Genomic DNA, 24,199 nt, shown 5'->3' on the forward strand with positions numbered 1-24,199 from the left:
TAGGATTTAATAAGAGAAAATGGAATTTAATACCTTAAATATAAGACTTAATGAAAATGAATTAAATGAGGTAAAAAGTAATAATTGAAGTTATATTTTTAACTCTTACAATTAAAAATGTGTTAACTACACAAATATGGGCATTAATTTCAATAGCCATTAAAACTAGTATTAAATCTATAATAAAATTACTTTTACACCATTTATGGAACAAATAAATGGAAGATAACTTTAGTCCAATAAAATTTTCACATACGCACTTTTATATATAATATAGTATAGATTACCAATTTACCATATACCAGATGGTTAGGGGCCATTTGATAACTGAACTGAAAAGCTTATTGAATAAGTTTTTAAGGAGGTTCTAGGCTTTTTTTAATTTCTGAAGCCGAAAGTTGTATAGATAATTATAGTCTTGAAACTTCAACTTTATTATCGACTAAAAGATAAAGTAATAAATTCAGTTCACTTATTTCAGCTATTATCAAACGGCCCTTTAGCTCCATATAAGGATATTTAATTGGATGGTTAATTGGTTACGATTGAGAGCGTCTAAAAGGAACAACCAAATCCTTAGCTGGTACATAGGGAATGGAGAATGCATCCCGTTTGACACGTCGGATTGGATTAGATTAAGCCGCGCTGGTTTTATGCACCATAAAGAAGTGTTAATTCCAACTCCTACATAAGGTGAGTTTTTTTTCTAATAGGCCTAGTTTGGAAGGAGTGCAAATATTAATTTGTAGAGTGCAAAAACTTGTATTTTATATTATTCTGTATATATTTGTGCAGTACATATTTTTATTTGTACTCTTTCCAAACTGAGACTTAATATGCATATGAAAAGGATCCAATAGGTAATAAAAACTAAACCTACAGAACCTACAGCATCTATGATAAGCTAAAGGGGCTAGAAGAGAGAGGGACAGACAGACTTAGGTGGAACCATGGAAGCAGATAAGAAACTATTTAAGGGCCCATAATTTAAAGATGGATGTGACACTGAAAAGATGGAATGGAGAAACAGAATCCATGTAGCCCACCCTATTTATAATTGAGACATGCCCTAGATGATGATGATGATGTATATGAAGCCCAAAGAATAAACGTTAAACAGAGCCCAGGTATAAAAGAACAATATGAGATTTTTCAAATCATAGTAGGCCTTCTTTTTCTGGTTGATATTTGATAAATAGGAACCTCATTTTCTTTTTCTTTAAAGAGAGTAGGAGATTAAAGTAAAATTTCCAAGTTACAGCTTTTAAATTGCTTATTAGAAGTTGCGGGGGGCGGGGGGGTCCGTCTTGGTCATTACACTCTATACAGCAAAAAAATGAGTTCATTTCAACATCACGACAATTCGGGGCCTCATCCCCCTCTAGGGCATGCAATCCTCGAGGAAAGGTGCTCCATGATTGAATCCAGCCAAACAGTTTTAAACTTGGGAAAAGAACCAACCAAAGTTGGGATCGCATTAAGTCCCTTATTTGGATTGACAGCCAACAAAATTCTCTGGGAAAAAATGGTCAATTAAAGCAACATGGACTCTGGATTCTCAATGTAGCCTTTGAATGCTTTCAACCATTCTGCGCCAATTGCACCTAATCAGGAAAAGAACGGGTGGAATGTTTAGGTCTATTAATCTCAATGCATTAAAGCCTCTTTCTTGTTCCTACCAAAAAAATACTCAATGCATTAGAAACTTACAGCTGACCACTTACCATCAATCACACGGTGATCACAGCTTAGTGTAACTGACATAAAGGAAGCAAACTTAAACTGTTCAGGCCCATTACCAGGTACCACCCTCCTCTCAGCTGTTCAAGATAAAAAGGCAGTCAAAAAATAAAATGTAATGAGATCATTAACGGTAGCAACATGCTAAAGTATGAATATGTGGAACTTGTAAGATGATCGTCTGCTTAAAACTTACCTGACCCTACAGCAAGAATTCCAGATTGCGGAGGATTGATGATTGCACAGAACTGCTTGATGCCAAAGGGCCCTCCCAAATTTGAAACAGTAAATGTACCTCCCTGCAAAAACAATGAACTCGATATTGATATTACCCATATCATGATGCAACCAGTCTATTTCTAGCAAGTGGTAAGAAACTAAAAGCACCAAAGCACCTCATAGTCCTCTGGTTTCAAATTGTTCTCCTTGGCCTTTTGCGCCAAATGCTTGACTTCTTCAGCAATTTTAGATAATCCCTTCTTGTCAGCATCCTGCAAGTACAAAATATAGATGGTTTTTCAAAATGTTCGGTGAAATGGAAGTAGTAAGCAGTCCTTTCAACACAAGTAAAATCAGGCCCATAACCCACCCTGATGACAGGGACATACAACCCATTATCAGTCTGCACAGCCACATTGATATTCACATTGTGGTACCTGGATCAGTGTAGACAGCAAACTGTTAGAACCAATGTGATGAAGCACTAATATAAAACGTCTGCTTACAGCTTACTTGGTAATGAATATAGAATGTGTTATTCTTTACTTACTGGCGGATGTAGTCGTTGTTCCATGAACTATTGCACTGAGGAACTTTGCGGAGGGCCAAAGCTGCAGCCTGTTATTACAGCAAAGTCGAAACACTTGATGTAGATTATAATGAATATACCATGATTATAAAACCATTATTGACCCGGGCGGTTGAACCATTTGACCCAGAACGGTCACCTCTTTGGTTCCATTTATCACTTGGCCCGGATTTTCTAAAAAACCGTTGAATTGGTTAGTGAACCGCTGATCCAGGCAGTTGAACAACTAAACTGTTCGACCCGGACAATGGTTCGCAGTTTAACAGAAAAATATTTAATTTTTTAACAATTAAAATAACCAAAAAAAAAATTAAAAAAAATCTCAATTTAAAGCAGTCCACTTGAGAGGGGCACTGAGAAATGAGATTTCAAATCCCACATATCTCTAAGATCTGAGAGAGAGAGAGAGAGAGATCTGTCAGCTGCCATCGCCAGATCTGAGAAATCTGTTGTTTTCTTTCTTTCTTTCTTTCTCCGCCCACAGCCCCATCTCATCAATAATATATATGTGCATCTTACCCTAATATTCAAATATAAAGGTGATACAGTTTGAACCGTTCGACCACTGACCCAGAAACCAGTGGCCAAAGCAGTTCCGTTTCCAGGTTGGTTTTTAAAACATTGGAATATACCAGTCTTATTTGTCTGTGTTATATGCAACTCCCTCCCAAGTTGATTCCACTCTCAAGCATGCGGAACCAAGCCATTGTAGATCCATGATCCTTCTGTACCTGAATCAATTAAGTGTTTGATTCCAATGATTCCTTTGACTCCTACCAAAGTTACATTGACTCTTCCAAGTCAACCATAGTTGTCAAGGTGACGCCTAGGCGCCTAGGTGACAAGGCACCCTTGGAGGCTCGCCTCGCCCAGTCCCCAGGCAGTTTTGTGCAATGGGTTATAAAATACTTTTATATTTTTTATTTTTTACATTATAATTATAAAATAGACATTTATTATTTTCTAATTTTGTTAGGGTTTAATCAACGCAAACATTGCTAACTGCTGTATTGAACCCATGGTTCAAAGTATTGATACACTTGTGTATTGGCAGAGGTGTATCGTTACTTATAACGATACTCCCCCTATTTTTTTATTTCTTTGGTTTTCAATTTCATTTTTAAATATAAAATATATATATATATATATTATTTAAAAAATGGGTCCCCAAAAACACCTGTAAACAGGTATTGGGACCCCAAAGATACAATACTATGCCTGATACGGGGCGTATTGTATCAAAATTTTGATCCTTGATTGAACCCTCAAAATTTTCAAAACCTGAACCAATAAGCACGGGAAGAACTTAAAATTTTGTCTAATCAACACATTTTCTTCTTCCACATCTTCATCTTCTTCTTCCACCTTTTCTTTTCTTCTTTCCTATAACAAAAGTAAGGGTTCAGCCCCTATATTTTTTGAATTTTCTTTCCTTTGTACTTTTTCTTCTCATAAAATGTTGATTTTCTAGACTTAAACATGAAATTTATACTTCTCTTATGAAAATTATGAATAATTATTAAGGAAAGATGGTTATGGAACCTAGGGAACTACCCTAGGATATATGGTTTTACTTAAAAAAATCCATCGCCTAGGCGACAAGGCATCCCCCTGTCACCTAGCCTCGCCTTGGTGCCTTGAAAACTATGAAGTCAACCTTCATTAAATCTTACCCATAATCCATGTCAACATTTGGATGAAGACCTTTTTATATCAGCAACAGATAAGATCTTTTTTTTTTTTAGAAAATTTAACCACAAAGAAAAATAAGATTTATTTTATGACATAAAATTAGATGGAGCCCCCTTCCATCCGAGAAATGACAGGGGAACAATACAAAAACAGTGCCCCAAACTGACCAAAACAAAGAAAAACAGAATGCATTAAATACAATGTAGAAGACTGATACAGTCAGCCAAACTCTATGATCCCCCCAAAGAAAAATAAGGCTCCCTATTCAATAACTAGGGTTCTGTATTTCTGTTAAGGGCATTTAAGGCATTGGAAGACCTTGAAAACCAGATGAACAAGCAATTTATTCCATATGCCTGGTACCCTACTCCTCTAATGGTGTGCCCTATGCACCCAAGTTCATCCTCACAACTCACTAGAATAAATCTATCTAATTATCATTACTTAAAGAGTTCCATACCACTTGTACATTTTTCAATCACAAAGCAAAGCATAGTTTCAGGCCTTCAAGAATAGAGGCCGGCTCTGCTTGTATAGGTCCAGAAAATTGTAGAGTGATCCCTCCATTTGGTCTTCTACAGGCAGCACCTAGGCCAGAGGAACCTGGGTTACCAAGTGAGCAACCATCAAAGCTTAATTTGATTCTACAAGTTGTTTGAGGCTCCAATGATGCTGAAATTAGATGCCAATTTGGTGCATAAATCACCACCTATTGCCTTCCCCCACCAATTGCATCCACTGTAGCACCATGGAATTCTTCTTGAAAGTTAATGTGACTGGGTCAATTAGGCAAGCTCCTTACATGATCATGCACATGAATATATCCCATGGCCAATCTGAATCATCTATTAGATAGGGGACTTTCTGGATTAGCAGCATATTTACATCTAATATCCAAATCATCTCTATATACCTGCAATCAGGGTTTCACTCTATAATTACAAGTTTTATAAATTTATAATTTCCAATTATGAACATGCAAAAACTTAATCTGAATAAAGAATACAATGTCAAGTGATCATAATTTACAGAAGTTTAAATTGTAACATGACTCCCCAAGTCAGTTCCATTTCTGGTGCCAAGCCACGCAAATATAGACACACACATTAAATGTTCTACATCATGTTGCACTGTTTATTAACATGTATATGAGATTGCATCATTATCTTATATTTAGCATCTATCTTTATATTTGATTAGCCAGCACCTAAGCAATGATTACTCGAGGCATCACATGAGGACAAAGCAATTTTTATGCCCTAAAATAAGTCATTTCAAAATTTCAATATCATGTGAGTGTTAACATTCCTTCTGTTAATCCCATTTTCTGTTTCAAAACTTCTTAATAAGATGGAATTACAGGATACCTTTATGACAAGATCATTAACTGATATACGCTTCCCACCTGAAGCTTCTTGTAGAGAATTAAGTTGGCTGCGCAAACTGCGGTACAAAATATGAGTTGTGATGATTAACCATCAGAAGCAGTTCATGCCAAGTTCTTTTTCTTATCAGAAACATTCAGATCATAATTATTTTATATTTCAAGAAATGGAAGAAAACAACTTACTCCATAAGTTTGTCCACACATGCGTCCACTGTCAAGTAGTAATGAGGAATAGTTTGTTTTGAGAGTAGCAAGCGTGAAGCTGTGACCTGTCAAAAACAGGGCAAAAGAGATAATAAAGTTGCCATTTCACCATGATGGGTCTCTCTATTCCTGTTAAAATATGCAATAAATAAGCTATAGGTGATTACTTTTCTTATCTGAGAGTGTGGAAGGTGAGTGTAGTTCATTGTTTCTGCTACTGCTGTGTCCTTGGTCTTGGAGACTGGAGCTGGAAAATCCTTTCCGCTGGAAGCTACAAAATAGGACAAGAAATAAGAAAAATCTTGGTTAATCAGCAGCAGTCAAAACAAATACATCTTAAAAAATTAGTAGGGAAGTTGTAAGATCCACGTGATATGTAATCAACCAGAAGAACTATTTTGAACAAGAGAACAATAAAAAGAGAGACCTGAGGGTCCAATAAATGATACACACCAACATATTAACAACATGTCCATTTAAGGTCAAAAGATATAAACTTTCACTGGATGACAATAATGTGAACTACATGAAAAAATCAATCAATAAGAGAAATGTCAGAAAAAAGTATACCCAAATAATCTTCAATATCAGCTTTTACAATGTGTCCATCAAGACCAGTCCCTTTGATGCTTGAAAGAGGTATCTGTATTTAATAGAAAATAAAAAGACAGGATTGAGAGAATAGGAAAGATAAACTTCCAACTAACAACGTCATAATTGAGACATGAGAGAAAAGGTAGCATCAATGACTATTAATGGCTACAGAATTTAGCCCACTGGATAAGAGAAACTTCTGCAGAGCAACTAATATGACTAACATTGTGATCTTCTGCCATTTTTCTTGCAAGAGGACTGGCAAAAATGCGATCTTCTGCTGGAGGAGTTCCACTAGTCTTAGAAATCTTGGGCCCAGATGATTCAAGAGGCTCTTCAACCACCTCTTTTTTTGGTGGAGTGGAATCAGCTGGCTTTTTAACTACCTCAGCATCACCAGATTTTGAAGGTTTGTAATCTTTGAATTTTGCAATATCACCCTCTTCTTCAACAGTTATGGCAATCACCTAACAATAAAAACATGTACAGGTCCTCAGTATAAAATACAACTCTAAAAATTAAAAAGGATCACTACAAAAAAAAGTAAAATATGAATATAAATATAGCAGTGGCATAAAGATCTTCATATAATTTGCAATAGCCAACCATGATAATAACAATATTTTTTAGGGTTAATTACTTGTATATACCCTGAAATTTCAGGAAACTACTTATATATACCCTGTAGTTTCAAAAAATACTCACATATACCTTGTTCACCATTCAAATGTTAAGTCTAACAGATACAAATGTAAAGGACAAAAGTGTCCACTGTTCATTAAATTTTTAAACAATCAACTGAAACTCCTTAAGATTAGCCTGCTTCCATGGTGACGTCTGCAATTTCTCCCATACCTTCTGAAATGAAGGCTTGGGTTTATGGATAATATGGATGTAAAGAAGGCAGCTTGGGTCTACCGAGAGGGAGGCAGATGGGCTAGCAAATTCTCTAGTTAGGTAAGGGGTTGTTAGGGAACAACTGTATTGGGCTCATCTGTAATTTCTGTACTCTTTGGGGTAACCATACCCCTTTTATTCCTCTTTGTACACTGTTGTTTATTATAATAAAATGATTCAATCGTTAACTATCAAAAAAACATCCCCTAAAAGAGACTAAAGAGACTGGAAAATCAAGACCAAATACACAGAATACCAATTGAACACAACAGAACCGCATTGGAGAATAAATAATTGATTCCAAACATTAGTTAAAATGATGTGAAATTTCATTTGCAGCTAACTGTACTCAGCATATCTCAGAACCTTTTACACTCCTTTACCTTGGATATAATGATTTTCTTACTCAGGTACTGTATATTGTATATCAAAACATTGACATTACTTTCCCTTTTAATGATCATAGCAACATCATGGAGCTATGATTATCAGATAAACACAACTGTTGGCTAACTAGGTCCTTCATTCTAGTAAAAGGTAGGCAGAGATCATTGTCAAAAATATTAAAATGAGTACTTGACGAAATACCAAAAATGGAAACTTGAATACCCTGCAGGAATTTTTAAAAGTAAACAGTAAAACAAAAGAAGAGGTTACTATATTATGAAGTCATATAAACAAACTAATCAAGGATATAAGAAGACAAGGACCAAAATCTTTGGAGTTGTTAGATCGAATCCTTTTAAGAGCTGTCCACTGGCTAAAATCTTTGGAGTTATTTTCAGATTTTCCTGTGGATGACTTGCTAAGAAACTTGAAAGAGATTGCTTCCATTGCTAGATGCAAGAGGACTCTTTGTCCGTTTTGGTCCCCTCCCCCCTCAGGCTTTATAAAGCTGAATTTTGAGGAAGGGATTGTTACTGCCTTATTCTCTGGCCCTATTGGAGAAGGTGACTCTCTTAGGGCTGAGATCCTTGCAGCGCTTGAAGAAATCCTCTTGGTTCTGGAAGGTGATTAAATATCAGCCGTTTGATTCTGGAAGGTGATTCAAAGGTGGTGGTTAGTTGGTTGAAGACAGAGGACAGTGGTTTGTGGAACTTTAACAATGAAAAAAACAGTTCTTATGGCTGGGTAGGGACATTGAGATTCAGTACAGCTGGGTGAAGAGGAGTGCCAACTCATTTGCGGATTGGGTTGGCCAAGCAAGGAGTGAATAGGGAGTCTGTTTTTTGGGCTAGTTTTTAATCTTTTTCTTTGCATTCCCTTTGTTTTCTGTTTTTGGGGAGCTAAGTTATTTTATCTCCCCCTTTGTATCCTTATTCCCTCTCTTCTTTTAATTTAATGAAGATGGTGTTATTGATCAAAAAAAATTCCAATAATAATGAGAAGTAGACTAGCATGTCATGTGAATTACACTTTAAATACACCAAAAAAAAATGTGTAATATAAAACATTGTAATTTCTAAAGAAAATAAAGTGAAACAGAGGCTGCCAACAAATTTATCCTTTTTAATCAGTGCCAGCAATTTTATCCATGTAATAGTTAAAATGAATACCTCGCCAACTTTTATCTCTTTAGAGCCATCACCATGTATTATCTTTGCAATATACCCTTCCTCCATGCATTCCATCTCAACCGTTGCTTTATCCTTTAAAAAAAGTCGTAGAAAAAAGTCAGATCTTTGTGAGAGCTAAATGCAAAGATCAGATACTTAGCAAGCTATAAACTTAAACTGAAGGTCAGCAGCAAGAACCATACAGTTTCGACTTCACAGAGCACCTCACCAGGAGAAACCTTATCACCTTCTTTCTTCAACCACCGTGCAATGTTACCCTATTTCATTAAAACAGAACCATTTGTTCAAGAAAAATAGTAGGGGGTTGCTCATAGTCTCAATGTCTTCATCATAACAAAGTTGAAGTTATCCATACCTCTGTCATTGTAGGAGAGAGGGAAGGCATTCCAAGTTCTTGATGTGGAGGAAGCTCTAAAACCACATGTTTTACAACAATTAGTAATTTGGAGGACAAATTTCTGTTTATTATAGGTAAACAACTAAGAGCATTAAAGCAGTAGATATAGTTCATACAAGAACAACCATGTCTGACCAAGCAAATCATAAAATAACAAAGAACAAAGTAACAGAAAAATGTATGCATCAGCAGTTCAATTTAACATACCTACAAAGCAAACACATACAAATTATATAAACACTGAAAAAAATAGTAGCTTTGATTCTTAAATGCTAATAAATAAGATACAATATATGCAACATAGCTATAATAACATCTACATCAAATAACTGAACAGTGCATGAATACAAAGTCAGTCCTTTCATCAACATTAGGTTTAGGGTTATAAAATGGCAACTGGATTAAGGCCTTGGGAAACCAATCCCAACCGGAGCCCAATGTATTTTCTTTTTATAAAAATAAAACATTCATAAATAAACAATGTTAAAGAACATATTAGGATGGACCTTTCACAAAGAAAATTCGGTTCGAAATCCTTCACATGTTATTAAGCTAAGTGTAAATCCTATATATTATTGTCTTCGGCTGCCACATATAAAAATATTGTGCATACAGAGATGTGGTGACCAGAAGAAGATGGCTTTCACAAATGGATCTTGAGATATTTCAATATGTTTACCAAAGGTTAGTTTATTTAGATACAATAGACAAGAAAGCATCTAGAGGTTTCTACAAGATCTGATGCTTGATATAATAACTGCCAACATATACTACCCATGTACATTGAGAGACTGTACATTGGGCTGTACAAAAAGAGTTAAGAACAGAAAGCTCCAATATCAAAAAAAGACTGCAATTGAACTCCCTGAAATTCCCTATGTATATTTTGTCGTGAATACAATAAACCTTTGACATTCTTTGTCACAACTGTTATGTCACTAAATTTGTTTTCAAAAATTCTTTGGTTTCTTTCCTTCCATGCTGCCCAAATGACAGCAGCAGGAAATGTGCTCCATAGAACTTTTCCTCTGTGGCTTAAGCCCTGCATCCTCCAACCCTGAAAAGGCTCCAGCAAGGACTCAGGCAGGCATCCTTGAAAACCACCAGATCTGATGCTTGGTTTCTTCTCCAAGACATTACTTCCAAAGTTCCGATGCAAATTGGATGGATAAGAACAACCAGTTGTATCCCACTGTATGGCACATCCTTGCTAGCAACCAAGTTTATTAATTTCCTGCTACAGATGGGGTGACAGAGTTGAAGATGGATGTGAAAGTGGTTGAAATTCAGATTCTAATGAAAAATACATTTCAACATTGGTCCTTGAGATTTTTTTTTTTTCTCCCAAATGCAACTGACCAACAAAGTAAGCTTCCAGAGAAAAACAGAAGTTACAGGAATAGAACCAAAATTGTGTAAGTACATATAAGAAAAATCATGCTAGGAAATCCAGACCACACCTGAAGCTGTTGAAAAACATCTTCGCCGGCATGCTTGTGAACTGAAAAGGAATAAAATAGTCAAACATTTGCAACCTAAACATCAAGAGAATATATATAACTATATAAAATGCAACAACTAGCCACAACAAACCCCGAAAAGCCTTTGTTGAAAATTGTGCCAACCACTGGAATGTCCATTTTCATTGTTCTTGAAAGTTTTCCTTTGTGTTCACCTACAAAAGGTGACTAAACAAGAGAGAGATTTAAGTTCACAAAATCAAAAATTCACAATGAACGATGAAGCAGATATATGTAAAACAAACTAAAACTATAAGAACAAACGGAATGCAAGAGGTGCCCACAATCACCTTGGAGAAGTCAGGACAGTCTGCTATACAACTGTAGTTGAACCTGCTGATTGTACTTGGAGTGCCACCAATGGAAGAATAGAAACTTCCATCCTTCTTTACAGGCAAATAACCCTGTCGATAATTCCTTAGAAGATCTGCAATAATAGAATAAACTAGTCAATACAGTAGAATCAAGAATCATAAACAACGTAAATCCACACATTGAATACTGCAAAACATCCATCAATTAGGAAAAGTGAAGCTATAAAAACATAGGCAATGATCACTTTTCTAATTGACAGAATACCAGAAGAAGCAACTTATATCTGCTAGCACCATTATATACAGACACACACACACCAGACAGAGCCATGTTTATTTATAGATAAATGGAAGAATGGATACAAACTTAGCCCTTTTGTGGGTAGGTATAGATAAGAACTTTTTCTTTTTTTTTTTTTTTTTTTTTTTGAAGAAGGTAAAGTACTGAATTATATTAAGGGTCATTTTACTAAAACACCCCCTATAGTTTGCAACCAATTTACTTAATCAACCTTCTATTAAGAGGCAGAAAATAAGAGAGATAAGGGAAGAGAGGTAGAAGGGAGAAGGTAGAAGAGAAGAAGAGAGATTGGCGACCAAAAAGAATAGCTGGCGGCACCAAAATATATTAATATTTATAGGGCGACCGAAAAGGAAAGGGAAAAGACCATTGTGCCCCTGCTGTAACTAAAGTACAATAACAGCCATAAAATAAATAATTTAAACAGACCAAACTGACCCTAACTAGACAAAATAATAAAATAGAAATAAAGTAAACTATTTCAACACTCCCCCTCAAGTTGGGGCATAGATGTCAATCATGCCCAACTTGTCAAACAAATCATTATGCCGCACATGATGAAGGCCCTTGGTGAAGATGTCCGCAAGTTGTTCTTCTGAGCTGACATATGGAGTGCACATTTCTCCACTCACAAGCTTTTCTCTAATAAAATGCTTGACCACTTCAATGTGTTTCATCCTATCATCGAGAACTGGATTAGTAGCAATGTTGATAGCAACTTTATTGTCACAATAGAGTGACATGGGGTTGTTAACTGCAAAACCCAGTTCACCTAACAGGTTTCTTATCCACATGATTTCAGCAACTCCATGAGACATAGCTTTGTATTCTGCTTCAGCACTGGATCTAGCCGTCATACTTTGCTTCTTACTTTTCCAAGTGACCAAGTTTCCTCCCACAAAGGTACAATACCCACTGGTAGATTTTCAACCATCGACTGCCCCTACCCAAACAGCATCTGTATACACTTCCACCTTCAAATGTCCATGTTTCTAGAACAGCAAACCAGCTCTTGGAAACTTATTGAGGTATCTAAGGATCCTCTCTGCAGCTTCAAAGTGAGTTGTCCTAGGGTTGTGTATGAACTGACTAAGGACACCATTCATAAAAAATAAAAAATAAAAAAATAATAAATAATAAAAAATAAATAAAAGAACTAAGGACACCCACTACATAAGCAATATCAGGCCTGGTCATAAACAAATATAAGAGTCTACCTACAAGTCTCTGGAACTTCTTCACATCTTTCAAGAACTCCCCTTGACTATTTCCCAGCTAATGGTTAGGTTCAATTGGTGAATCAATTGGCTTCACCCCTAACTTGCCTGTATCCTCTAATAGATCTAGTACATATTTCACTTGAGAAATAAATATGCCCTTTTGAGAGCAGGCAACTTCAATCCCAAGGAAATAACGCAAGGGTCCTAGATCTTTCACCTCGAATTGAGTGGCTAAGAATTTCTTTAGTTTCTGTATTTTAGCCTTCTAGTCTCCTACGATCACTATGTCATCAACATACACAATTAAATCTGCAATTTCCCTTCACCTTTCTTCACAAACAGAGTGTGATCTGACTGGCATTGTTTGAACCCTATCTGGTGAACAGCTAAGTGGAACTTACTAAACCAGTCCCGAGGTGATTGTTTCAACCCATATAATGATTTTTTTAACCTGCACACCTTCTGCTCACTGACTTTGGTGCAAAAACCTAGAGGTTGAGTCCGTACACTTCCTCCTCTAAGTCACCATTCAAGAATGCATTTTTAATGTTCAACTGGTGAAGTTCTCAGTCAAGATTCATTGCCAATGAAAGAAGATCCTGATAGAATTTGGGCCTGTTTAGTGCGTCTTTCCGCAAGGTTTTTCGACTGTTTACAAGCCAGGAAGACCAAAAATCGGTCTATTTCCGTTTGGCACACGGAAAATCTAGCCGCCAAAAGACGGGGCGCCGAAAAGACGCGATAAGCCCATTTTGGGCTGATTTCAAGAAACTCCAAATGAAGCTTCTCACGTCTTTCGCGTTTTAATCTCGCGCGGAATGACCCGAAACGACGCACGGAAAGACGCGCATTTGCCAAACGGTCTTCGGGCTGCCCAGATCTTATGTCAAAAGCTCAATGCGTCTTTTGACTGTTAGAGCTACAAGAAGATCTTCTCAAAAAGACGTGCCAAACGGGCCTGAAGATCTTGGCTACTAGAGCAAATGTCTCTACATAGTCTACTCCATATACCTGTGTAAACCCTTTTGCCACCAATCTAGCCTTGTACCTCTGAACTGTTCCATCAGCCTTATGCTTCCCTATGAACAACCACTTGCATCCCATTGGTTCCTTCCCTTTAGGAAGATCCACTAACTCCCAAGTATCATTTTTGTGCAATGCATCAATTTCTTCCTTCATTGCATATGTCCATTTAGGTTTGGATAAAGCTTCTACCACATTCTTAGGAATAGAGACATTGTCAACGGAGGAAATGAATGCACGATATGAAGGTGAAATATGATCATAGGACACAAAGAGAGAGATAGGATGATTAGTAGTACAAGACCTAACACCCTTTCTCTTAGCAATAGGAACATCAAGATCATTAATAACAGGGGGATCAATATTAAGGAGGTTCAGGCATATCAATGGGAACAAGTGTACCTGGCTAATGAGGAGGATCTACCTTTGGAGAATCCGATGATGTTGGTTGCACAGTTTCAAGTTCTACGGCTCTTGAACTCTATTGGCTCTTGTGGCGGTGAAGAAAGACACGAAATGGAGGAGGATCAAGAAGATGAGGTAATTGAGTTTGAGCCTGGGTGTGTTTCTCCTCAACCCTATTCTCCCCCTAAGGAGAAACAAAGAAGAAATGTTAACTCTCAAAGAATGATACATTCATGGAGACATAGTACTTGCGTGAGGCGGGATCATAGCAAATGACAACCCTTTTGAGATAAAGGGTAACCAAGGAAAACACAAGGAATAGCACAAGGATCGAGTTTACGAGTAGGGAACAATTCATGAACAAAGCAACGACACCCAAAAACATGCATTGGAATGGGGGACAACAAAGTTGTAGGAAACAAGAGTTATGTGGGGCCTCATACTCTAGTAACCGAGATAGCATATGGTTGATGATATATGCAACACACAGAACAACATCCACCCAAAAGTGTTTTGGAACATTCATATGGAATAACAAACCACCAGCTAATTCAAGAAGATGACGATTTTTCCTTTCAGCAACACCGTTTTGCTGGGGGTGTCCTAGCATAAGAGCTTCGATGAAGAAATCCACACGAAGCAAAAAACTCCATAAGATCACTATGGAAGCACTCTTTTGCATTGCCCGACTGAAAAATATGAATTTCAATTTGGAATTGAGTGAAAACCATGCGTTGAAAGTCTTTCACAATCTTTGGCACTTCATCTCTAGATCGCATAAGATAAACCCAAGTATATCTAGAGTAGTCATCAATCAAAGTGATGAAATACTTATATCCAACCTCAGTAGGTAGAGTAACAGGGCCCCAAACATCAGAATAAATTCAGATCTTTTATTTCTTAAAGGAAAAGAACTTCTACAATGATTGCTTAATTGACATGTCTGACACTGCAACTCACTAACTGACAAAGACTTAAATAATTTTGGAAACATAAGTTTTAATGACTCAAAAGAAAGATGACCAAGACAAGTACTATGCCATAAGTAGGCTTGACTCTCACTAGATGAACTTAAGGACCCTGTAGCCACAAGACCAGTTTTATTCTCCAACACATAGAGACCATCCACCATGCTTCCTCTACCAATCGTCTTCCCCGAGGTCAAGTCCTGAAACACACATGAAGAAGGAAAGTAACTGAGCAATGCAAGGAGTGAGTAATACTGCTAATGGAAAGGAAATTTAGGGACATGCAACACATTAGAGATGGTAAGGCCAAATGGAAGAGATATGGTTCCTTGGCCAGCTATGGTGGAGAATGAACCATAAGGCAATCTCACCTTACCTCTCCCAAAGAGGAGGTTATATGCCTGAAATAAATTTGACTTACCAGTCATGTGGTTTGAGGCTCCAGAGTCGATTATCCAAGGGGAATCAGATGTATGAGATGACACATGGAAAGCAGTGGTAGTGTTACCTAATGTAGACACAAAGGAGGTAGAAGGAGTAGGACCAAAATCCATCTAGCGAAGAGTCCCACCATATAAATCCAATGGTCACGAAAAGAGTTGATAATCTCTTCCTTGGGGTCAAAACTAGGGTATCGCTCCTGAGTTACCATGGAACTAGTCTCTTGAGATGCCACATTAGTTAAGTTATATTTTTTCTGATTCTGCTAGATTGTTTTCTTACTCTGATCAGTTGTTGATTTCTTACCCAATTCCTATGCCCATTTAGGTTTCCCATGGAGGTCCCAACATGTATCTCTAGTGTGCCTAGTCTTTTAACAATGAGTGCACCAAAGTTTACTCTTGTCATCCACTCTCTTCTGAGAATCACCCTTCTTAAAGGAGCCTCCAACCTTTAAATCTATACCTCCTCAGATAGCTAGGGCAACCGGCTCCCCCTCTACACAATTCATCACACTTCTACCTCTTCTGACTGAACTAGGGCATAAACCTCCTGAACTGATGATAAGTTTTTACTTCCCAAGATTTGTACCCTAATACACTCATATATAGGGTTCAACTTCAACCCCAAAAGAAAAGCAAATATCCGTTGCTAAGAAACAAGTGACTTGTATGCCCTTGCATCTTCATCACACTTCCAATTCACATTTTGATAGTGATCCAGTTCCTTCAAGATTGATGTCAAATCTAAGTAATAAACTGAGAGACTTCTCTCCCCCTACTTGCAAGTAGAGGATTCAGCTTGCAGTTGGTATATCTTGGCATAGTGCCTTTGCTCTAAATAAGTAGATTTTGCTTGTTCCCATATTTCACAAGTTGTTTCAGCCCACATGAATGTCTTCCTTACTTGTGGCAGCATGGAAACCAAGAGCCATGACATCACCATACTATTTTCTTGGTTCCACTTATCATATTCAGCACTTCCAGTCTTCGGTTCCTTCACTTTACCATTAATTATCCTATTTCTCACCTAGCAGTAATGTAGAGTTTTATTCCCCTAGACCATTCAAGGTAGTTTAGTCCATCAAAGGGAATTATAACCATGGGAAAACTCATATTCATCCCCCCACTCACTCCATTTTGACTTCCTGAAACCCCATAAGTTACAGAGTTCTCAGAGGACATGGTTAAAAAAAAAAAAAAAATCAGTCTCAACACACAGCTTAGGATCCCTCCTTACACCAACAAACAAAACCTAGCTCCACACCAAATAAGCAGTTCACATACACACCGGTTTGGACACAAACTGAGCACAAAACAGCACCAATTTCCAAACAAAAAGGCAGGATTGGATTGATTTCAGACCTGTATGGGTTAACAGTTCCAACCTACCAATCTTCCAGAATGTCTAAGTGCATTAACCATCAGGAGAGATCCTTAAAAAAGTTGTAATCACACCAAAACCTGGAAATAGCAGGTCATCCGTGACCTACAGTCACCCTTTCATAGGTACAGGATCACACGATCCAAGAAAAAAAAAAGAGGTATAAACCTCACAAATTTCTGACAACACATTCAGCAGCCCAGATTCATTTGAATTTTCTCTTGGTACGCGACCAAGAAAGATAAGAGGAAAAAAAAGGAAGGTTTGTACCAGTCGTAGGTCAGTTTTTTGTTCTCGGTCTGGAGAAGACAGCAAGTTGAAGTGAAAGCCTTGTTCGATCTGCTCTCACATTCAGTAAACCTGCTCTGATACCATCTTAAAAGTAGAGAAACGGCAGTAAATAAGAGAGAGAATGGAAGAGAGGAAGAAGGGAGAAGGTAGAAGAGAAGAAGAGAGATTGGCGACCAAAAAGAATAGCTAGCGGCACCAGACTATATTAATATTTATAGGGCGACCAAAAAGGAAAGGGAAAAAGACCCTTGTGCCCCTACTGTAACTAAAATACAATAACAGCCAAAAAATAAATAATTTAAACAGACCAAACAGACCTTAACTAGACAAAATAATAAAATAGAAATAAAGTAAACTATTTCAGCAGGACAAAAATGACATTTCCATTTTTGTTTTCTGTAGATTAAATTTGTTTGAAGGGATGTTAATGCCAAATCTGTCATTTTCTACTTCCATCTAATGGAAGGTTGATTAAGTAAATTAGTTGCAAACGATAGGGGGTGTTTTAGTAAAACACAAACTATAGGGTAGGTTTTAGTAAATCCATGAAACTACAAGGGATGTTTAGTAAATGACACTTGTATTAATCTGCCAAAAAAAAGTACATCAGGCCACATACAATGAGAGACTGTACATTAGGAATATACAAAAATAAACATAAGAAGAATCATCTATCAAAAGATCAACTTCCAAAAAAGAACTAACTGGATCCCTGAAAATTCCTCTGTACACCTAACCGAGAACATAACAATCCCTTTAAGATTTCTCTTTGTTTCCTCCATCAGTGTATTTGTTATCAAAAATATGATGAGTTCTTTCCCTCCAGATTGATCAAATGATAGCTGCTGGTAAAATATTCCATAATATTTTACCCCTGCTGTTCAGACCCTTAATCCTTCATCCTTGCAGCAGCTGTACTATTGTTTCAGGAAAACAAAAATGAAGGGGTGGTAGATAGATATGAACTTAGACCTAACACAATGTATGACTAATTTTTTTCACATAGGTCATGTATATATCTAGATATCCAATGTGGCAATGCATTCAACTATAAGCACACGTATTTATATCCTCTATTTCTGCACATACAATTTAGTCTTGTCTGCCCCATATAGACATACTTGGGTTCACAACTCTCCATTACAGATGTGCATACACCCATTTGGCAATGCATGCAATAAGAGATATCCTGACTCACATCTTTGACCTGTAAATTATGCAAACATGCATATACAACCATATATAGCATGATCATGCATGTGAAAAGAATAGTTAAATGTGGGCATATGAAATGTGCACAAATGTCAAGCACTCAGAAAATGGATGTTAAAAAAAAAAAAAAAAAAGATGCCACCATGCAAATTAGCATTTAGATCTTTCAATCAAAGACAAAAATGAACCAGAATCGTAGTCTATATACAATGAAACCATTTTGGGTTTTCTTCCATGTCCTGATCTTAAAAAGTTCAAACCTAAAGATAGCACAATTCTACATCCAGTGTATCTGTTTTCAAACTAACATTTTTAATATTTTTAGAAAATACACATGGAGCAAGCTTACTAGCTAACTAAAAATTATGCTCATCATACATAAAATATAGTAAATAGTGGTTATTGATTATCATGGAACTCGCTCCTGTTGCCTAGAGATTGGAAAATAGCTACTAGATCTCATTTCAGCTGAACTAACTATTTACCATCTCTGCTATTGGTGGAAGGGCAAGCAGCTTTTGAGAACCAACGAACCAGAATGACAGGGTCAGTTTGTAGTAGGTCTGGAGCATTCCTCAACTGTAAAACTCAAACACCATGAAAATCAAATTATATAGTGTAACCATGAACTGTATTATTCTCATTCACAGAAGACTGGTGCAAAAGTACCAACAATATTTGGAATAAAAAATTAGTTATGAAGCACATAGTGTAACTGTGTAACCATGAACTGTATTATTCTCATTCATGGAAGACTGTGCTAGAATACCAACGATATTTGTAATTACAAAAATAAGTAGTTATAAAGCACATTAGCAAATTTTCTGAAGGCAAAAAAAAAGGATCAAAGGCCAGATAGTAATGGCTTGAAGAAGAGGTTTTTTTTAACAGTTAAAGTATCATTATATTAAATCAAGAAAGAAAAAAGTATAGGGTATACATGATCCTGTACAAAGAGATTCAATACAGTGTAAACAGCATCAAGGACCCCCATAAAAAAAAGGTCTATTTTCAAAAAAAGATGCCATACAATCCTCCCCACTAAAACACTTGAGGGTAGATAACCTGCTTTTAATCATTTCTACCACAAAATTTCTCACAGCTTCCTCTGGATTTTCCTTCTGCTATTTTTTAGGATGACTCTGTTGCTACTTTCTGTCCATATTGCCCAATATTCCCTCTCTTGGACATTCCTTTAACCTGCCACTCTGCTAGCAGATCCTTAACAGTTGCTGGGCAGCACCATAGCACAGGGATGATTTTGAAAAGTGAATCCATATTCTATAAGAGAAGTTGCACAAAAGATAGGTGATTAGAGGATTTGATCTCCCTATCACATAGAGGGCACCTTATATCCAGCATGTTAACTCCTTTTCTAGTAAGCATCTCCTTTGTTAGACATCTCTCCCTTGCCACCAACCACCACATGCAAAATAATAATGATGATGTTGTCCACATATGGTCTTGAACGGAAAGACTGATTCTTTTTTTTTATAGGAAACGGTAACTTTCATTAGAGAATTAAAAAGATTACAGGCTTACCACCCACAAAATGGATGGAAAAAGAAAATCAAAAACTTACAAACAAGCCCAAAACAAAGCCTCCCTTGCAACTCCTTGCTTAGCTAAAGCGTCAACCATTCCATTTGCTGACCCTCTTACCCATTTAAAATGCACCCCAATTTCCCTTGCTAAGCTAATAATATCTCTTAGACCACACTCCCAGGTTTCCAGCTTGCATCCACCCTATTACCAGCTTGGAGTCTCCTTCCACTTCTAATTGCTGCATTCCCCAATGTTTCGCCAGTTTCAAACCTTGAAGTAAGGCCATTACTTCTGCCCTTAATAAATCTCCCACCCCAATTGGACCCGAATAAAGGGCCAAGACTTTTCCTTCCTCATTTTTGTACACACCCCTAACTCCCGACTGACCTAGAGTCAAAAAGGTTCAGCACACCCAAGGGGGGGTTCCATCTATAACCAAACAAAGAAGACAACCAATCTCACAAATAATAAGCAAAATGACAAGAAATCAAAAGATGAGTCATTGCCTCACCATTTCTTAAGCAAAGATAACAGACATGTAGGGAAAGGCTCCAGTCAGGCCTTTTTCTTTGAAGTACATCCATAGTATTGATCTTTTGAAGAGCCACTTCCTAGCGAAAAGCCATGACCTTTGGTGGCACAGGAGAATACCATATTTCTTTAGCAGGAAAAGAGACAAACACAAAAGAAGACTGAACTAAGGTGTTGAAAAAAGATGAACAAGAGAGAGTACATGAAGAGGTCTCTTTCCAAATTCTATTATCTGGGCAGGAAAGATCTAGGAAACCTGAATTCAACACAGTGAATAACTCATCTGCAGAAGCCAATTCTAAATCCCTCAACCCTCTTCTCAAACCCAAATCCCAAGTCCCCTCAAACACATGAAATGAGGAGATGGTTTTGAATTTATTAGGGAAAGAGAATACATTAACGGGAATTTATCCTTAAGGGGGGTGTTCCCAAGCCAAAGGTCCTCCCAAAACAGAATTTTATTACCTGAGCACACATCAAATCTGACGAAAGGCCGAAAGGAAAGCAAGACTCCAGCAATTGCTTTCCAAGGGGAGAAATGAGAAGCCCTAGGGTCGCCGCCAGCAACCCATCCATTAGCTGCCATCCCATGAATACTTTCCACCACCAAGTGCCACAAACTGTCCTGCTCCAAAGGAAATCTCCACAACCACTTTCCTAACAAAGCTACATTTCTTAATCTGATACTGCCAATGCCTAGACCCCCCGCTTCCTTTTTCCTAGAAACTACTACATTTCTTAACGGAAAGGCTGATTCTGCTCACCATACAAACCATGGAAAAAAGACTTGACTGTGTACTGACCTGACTTTGTCCATTCTACTTTTTTATATCTGGGGACTGTACATTGATTTGCTGATTGTGCAGTAATGCTAACAGATCAGAAACTTGCTGCAACTCCCAGTCGTTGAAGTTTCTTCCAAAAGAGGATATAGGTATCCCTTCCACAGAAAATGTCTTTGCTACTAATGTTTCCTTGTTGCTAGCTATCCTGTACAAGTCTGAAAATCTGTCTTTTAAGACCCTATCTTCCCACCAGGGGTCTTTCCAGAATTTTATTTTCCTCCCATCCCCTAACTGATATTTAATTCCTTTCACAAACTAGGGTAACACCGTAACACCATACAAATGCCCTTCCAAAGATCACATCCATATGACTGTTGAGTGTTGAGACCTACCTGGATCTCATCCAAAACCATCTGCCCAAAAGACTGTATTAAAACTCTTCACTCTACTTATTCCCAGTCCACCAGAAGATATTAATCTCCTTCCAAAGGGTAAATCCAAGTGAATTCTAAAAGAAAAAGAACAAAAAAACTGCATATTTCTATGCCCACTGAAAGTATATGGATATACTAATCTAAAAGTTAAAATGCACACTAGAAGTGCATGATGGATATAACTAAATGAATCCCAACTTCAGTCAAGTTACCTTTTTAGGAAATAAAGGCTTAAACTCTGAATTCTGAAATCATCAGATAATGGAATAAAGAAAAGGAATAAAATGAAATTTTAGATTCAAGTTGCTGCACTAAGCAGGTTAGATTCATTGTAAATTATGATAATTGTACTTGCACTTAGACCATGGTAGGTTGGACTGCATCAATGACTGACAAAAGGAACATCTCACTCCACCATATTAGGATTTAGGAGATCTGCCAATGGTCTAGCTAACTCCCTCTAAGAGGTGGGTTTGTGAGTTGAGGCTCTCCCTCGCAAACAAGAGTATCTAATACATGCCGAATTCCAATTCTCCATGGATTCTTGAGAAAAACTTCAACACAATTTTTCCTTTTCCTCTCCTAGCTTATCTGACATAAATAAATGATTAATATGTAAGATGAGTGTCATTTTTCCTATAAAATGTTGTTTAGTAACAAAGGCAACACTACAGACCCATTTTTTGTAGGCATATAATGTTAGGATTCAAAAAATACAAACTATTTTAATAGCATATAGTTTTCTATAGGCATTTCCATGAGTCCATGTTTTCTCATCAGACTGTTGGACACATGATAGGTTCCATCTCCCATATCTGTTTACTTGCAAGTTGCAACACCAGTGTCTTGCATTAATAGGTGTGTGGGAGACCGATAATCCAAAAACAAGGTTATATGTATTCATACACAAAAAATACGTTTATGGTGCATATATTTTTACAATTTTTTCCTGATCAATAACAATAATGTAATGCGTAGATATACAAAATTGAAGGTAATAACATACAAGTAGAAGGTCAAGAAAGCATCAACAAGTAGTAAAAAAAAATCTGTCAAGACATGCAATATGTAATGGATATGATCCTTATTGTACATCTTTTTTTTTTTTTTTTTTTTTGTGGGGGGGGGGGGGGGGGGGGGGGAGGGGGGGTTCAATAACTAATTAAAAGAATTTTGTTTACTCAGAAAAGAAGAGTTAAAAGGAGTTAAAAGTAAAATCATTAGCAGCCTCATAAGATATAATAAGGTAACACATCAACCACAAAATGGAGGCAAACATAACACTATGGATCATTCCATACAACAACAATGCTAAGTTGGAAGGGTGAAGCCCCAATACAGATAAAAATAAACTACTATGCTCCAAACTTTCAATACCAGATAAACGATCCTTGGACTGTCAATACTATCCATTCAATTGATTGACCAAACTTTGCATATCCAGCATAGCTTACAAGGCAATGTGATGAAATAATCAAAAGATTTTTTATCATCAGAGCTTGAGCTACAACTTGGTGGATAAAAGAAAATAATAAGTTCAAGGATCAGGAAAAATTAAACCCATGCATCAAGTACGTAGATGTGCTTAGGTAGCTTTGAGCTATACCTATCTAACAACGCCCCTAATCTGAAATTGCATATGAAGAATGAAAATCATGTTTACGATACTTGAAATGAAACCAGAGTATAACTGAACAGGCATTCCTCTTGTCGCACTCCGTGGAGATTCGCACTACAATAACCAAATTCTTGGTAGAGAATGTTGCAAACAGAGATCCTTACAAACCAGTTCCCGGGTTCTTTTCTATTTCAACAAAATCCATTTAATTGTCGAAAGAATACGAAACCGTCGTCAAAAAAAAAAAATGAAACGACTACACATTCTAGATTAGATACGGCTTGGGATAGTACTATATTAGTGCTCAGAACTTTAAACAGTTTCTAGGTAGGACCATCCTTGCTGAATTACGCGATGCAAACTCAAGAGATCATATTCACAACAAATTCTATGAACCCAGCAAGGAACTACACAAACTAGGGAGAAATGAGTACGAATTCAGAGAATTAATACCTTTTTGGAGTGTCTGAGCAGATGAGACGCATACGTCATGATTCTCACTCACAATCCAGAACAACCCAGGAATCAACTACAGAAACCTTCACCAGATGTTATTAGTTCAAACTCGAAAGTCGAAAGCCTTTGAACCTTGGGTAGATGAAAGAAATTCTTACCCAACTGGAGCACAGAGACTACTGAGGAAACAGGCTTCACTCTTGAGCTGGCTGATTCCTCGGCTGTTAATTATTTCCTTTTTTTTTTATTTCCTTGACCGGATCTGTTTTCAACTTTTCATGAACCCTATTTTCCTTTCCTATTTACGGTGAGTAGACTCGGTAACTCGGAGAGGGTCGCGAGTTTTTCTATCTTGTTCTAATTCTAAACGATCAAAATTTGATATCATTAGGCGCAAACGATGTTGGGAGGCAGCAACTACCGTGATGTAGTTTTTCACAATATTTTACCAAGGCC

The 24,199-nt window shown here is 37.1% G+C and overlaps 1 protein-coding gene across 2 annotated transcripts; it reads right to left on the reverse strand.

The window, feature by feature from the left end:
* Positions 1-1,148: 1,148 nt before the first annotated feature.
* On the reverse strand, positions 1,149-24,199 carry LOC148846898 (dihydrolipoyllysine-residue acetyltransferase component 3 of pyruvate dehydrogenase complex, mitochondrial-like). 2 transcript variants are annotated; one of them, XM_088949155.1, is made up of 20 exons: positions 23,902-24,199; positions 23,741-23,816; positions 18,860-18,953; positions 11,107-11,243; positions 10,890-10,984; positions 10,757-10,797; positions 9,255-9,310; positions 9,082-9,156; positions 8,879-8,971; positions 6,650-6,892; positions 6,402-6,474; positions 5,999-6,102; positions 5,811-5,896; positions 5,608-5,683; positions 2,510-2,577; positions 2,330-2,396; positions 2,136-2,231; positions 1,937-2,039; positions 1,725-1,820; positions 1,149-1,604 (listed from the first exon to the last, which is right to left on the reverse strand). In XM_088949155.1, the coding sequence occupies exons 2-20, from the start codon at positions 23,777-23,779 to the stop codon at positions 1,534-1,536; spliced, it is 1,713 nt and encodes a 570-aa protein (XP_088805281.1). In that variant the 5' UTR covers positions 23,780-23,816; positions 23,902-24,199; the 3' UTR covers positions 1,149-1,533. The 2 variants fall into 2 exon arrangements, with proteins under 2 accessions (XP_088805281.1, XP_088805280.1); XM_088949154.1 differs by having other exon boundaries at positions 23,741-23,826.

The sequence above is a fragment of the Nelumbo lutea genome, chromosome 6 (genome assembly GCF_056320005.1).
Source record: "Nelumbo lutea isolate HS-2025 chromosome 6, American lotus-T2T, whole genome shotgun sequence".
Classification (NCBI taxonomy): Eukaryota; Viridiplantae; Streptophyta; class Magnoliopsida; order Proteales; family Nelumbonaceae; genus Nelumbo; species Nelumbo lutea.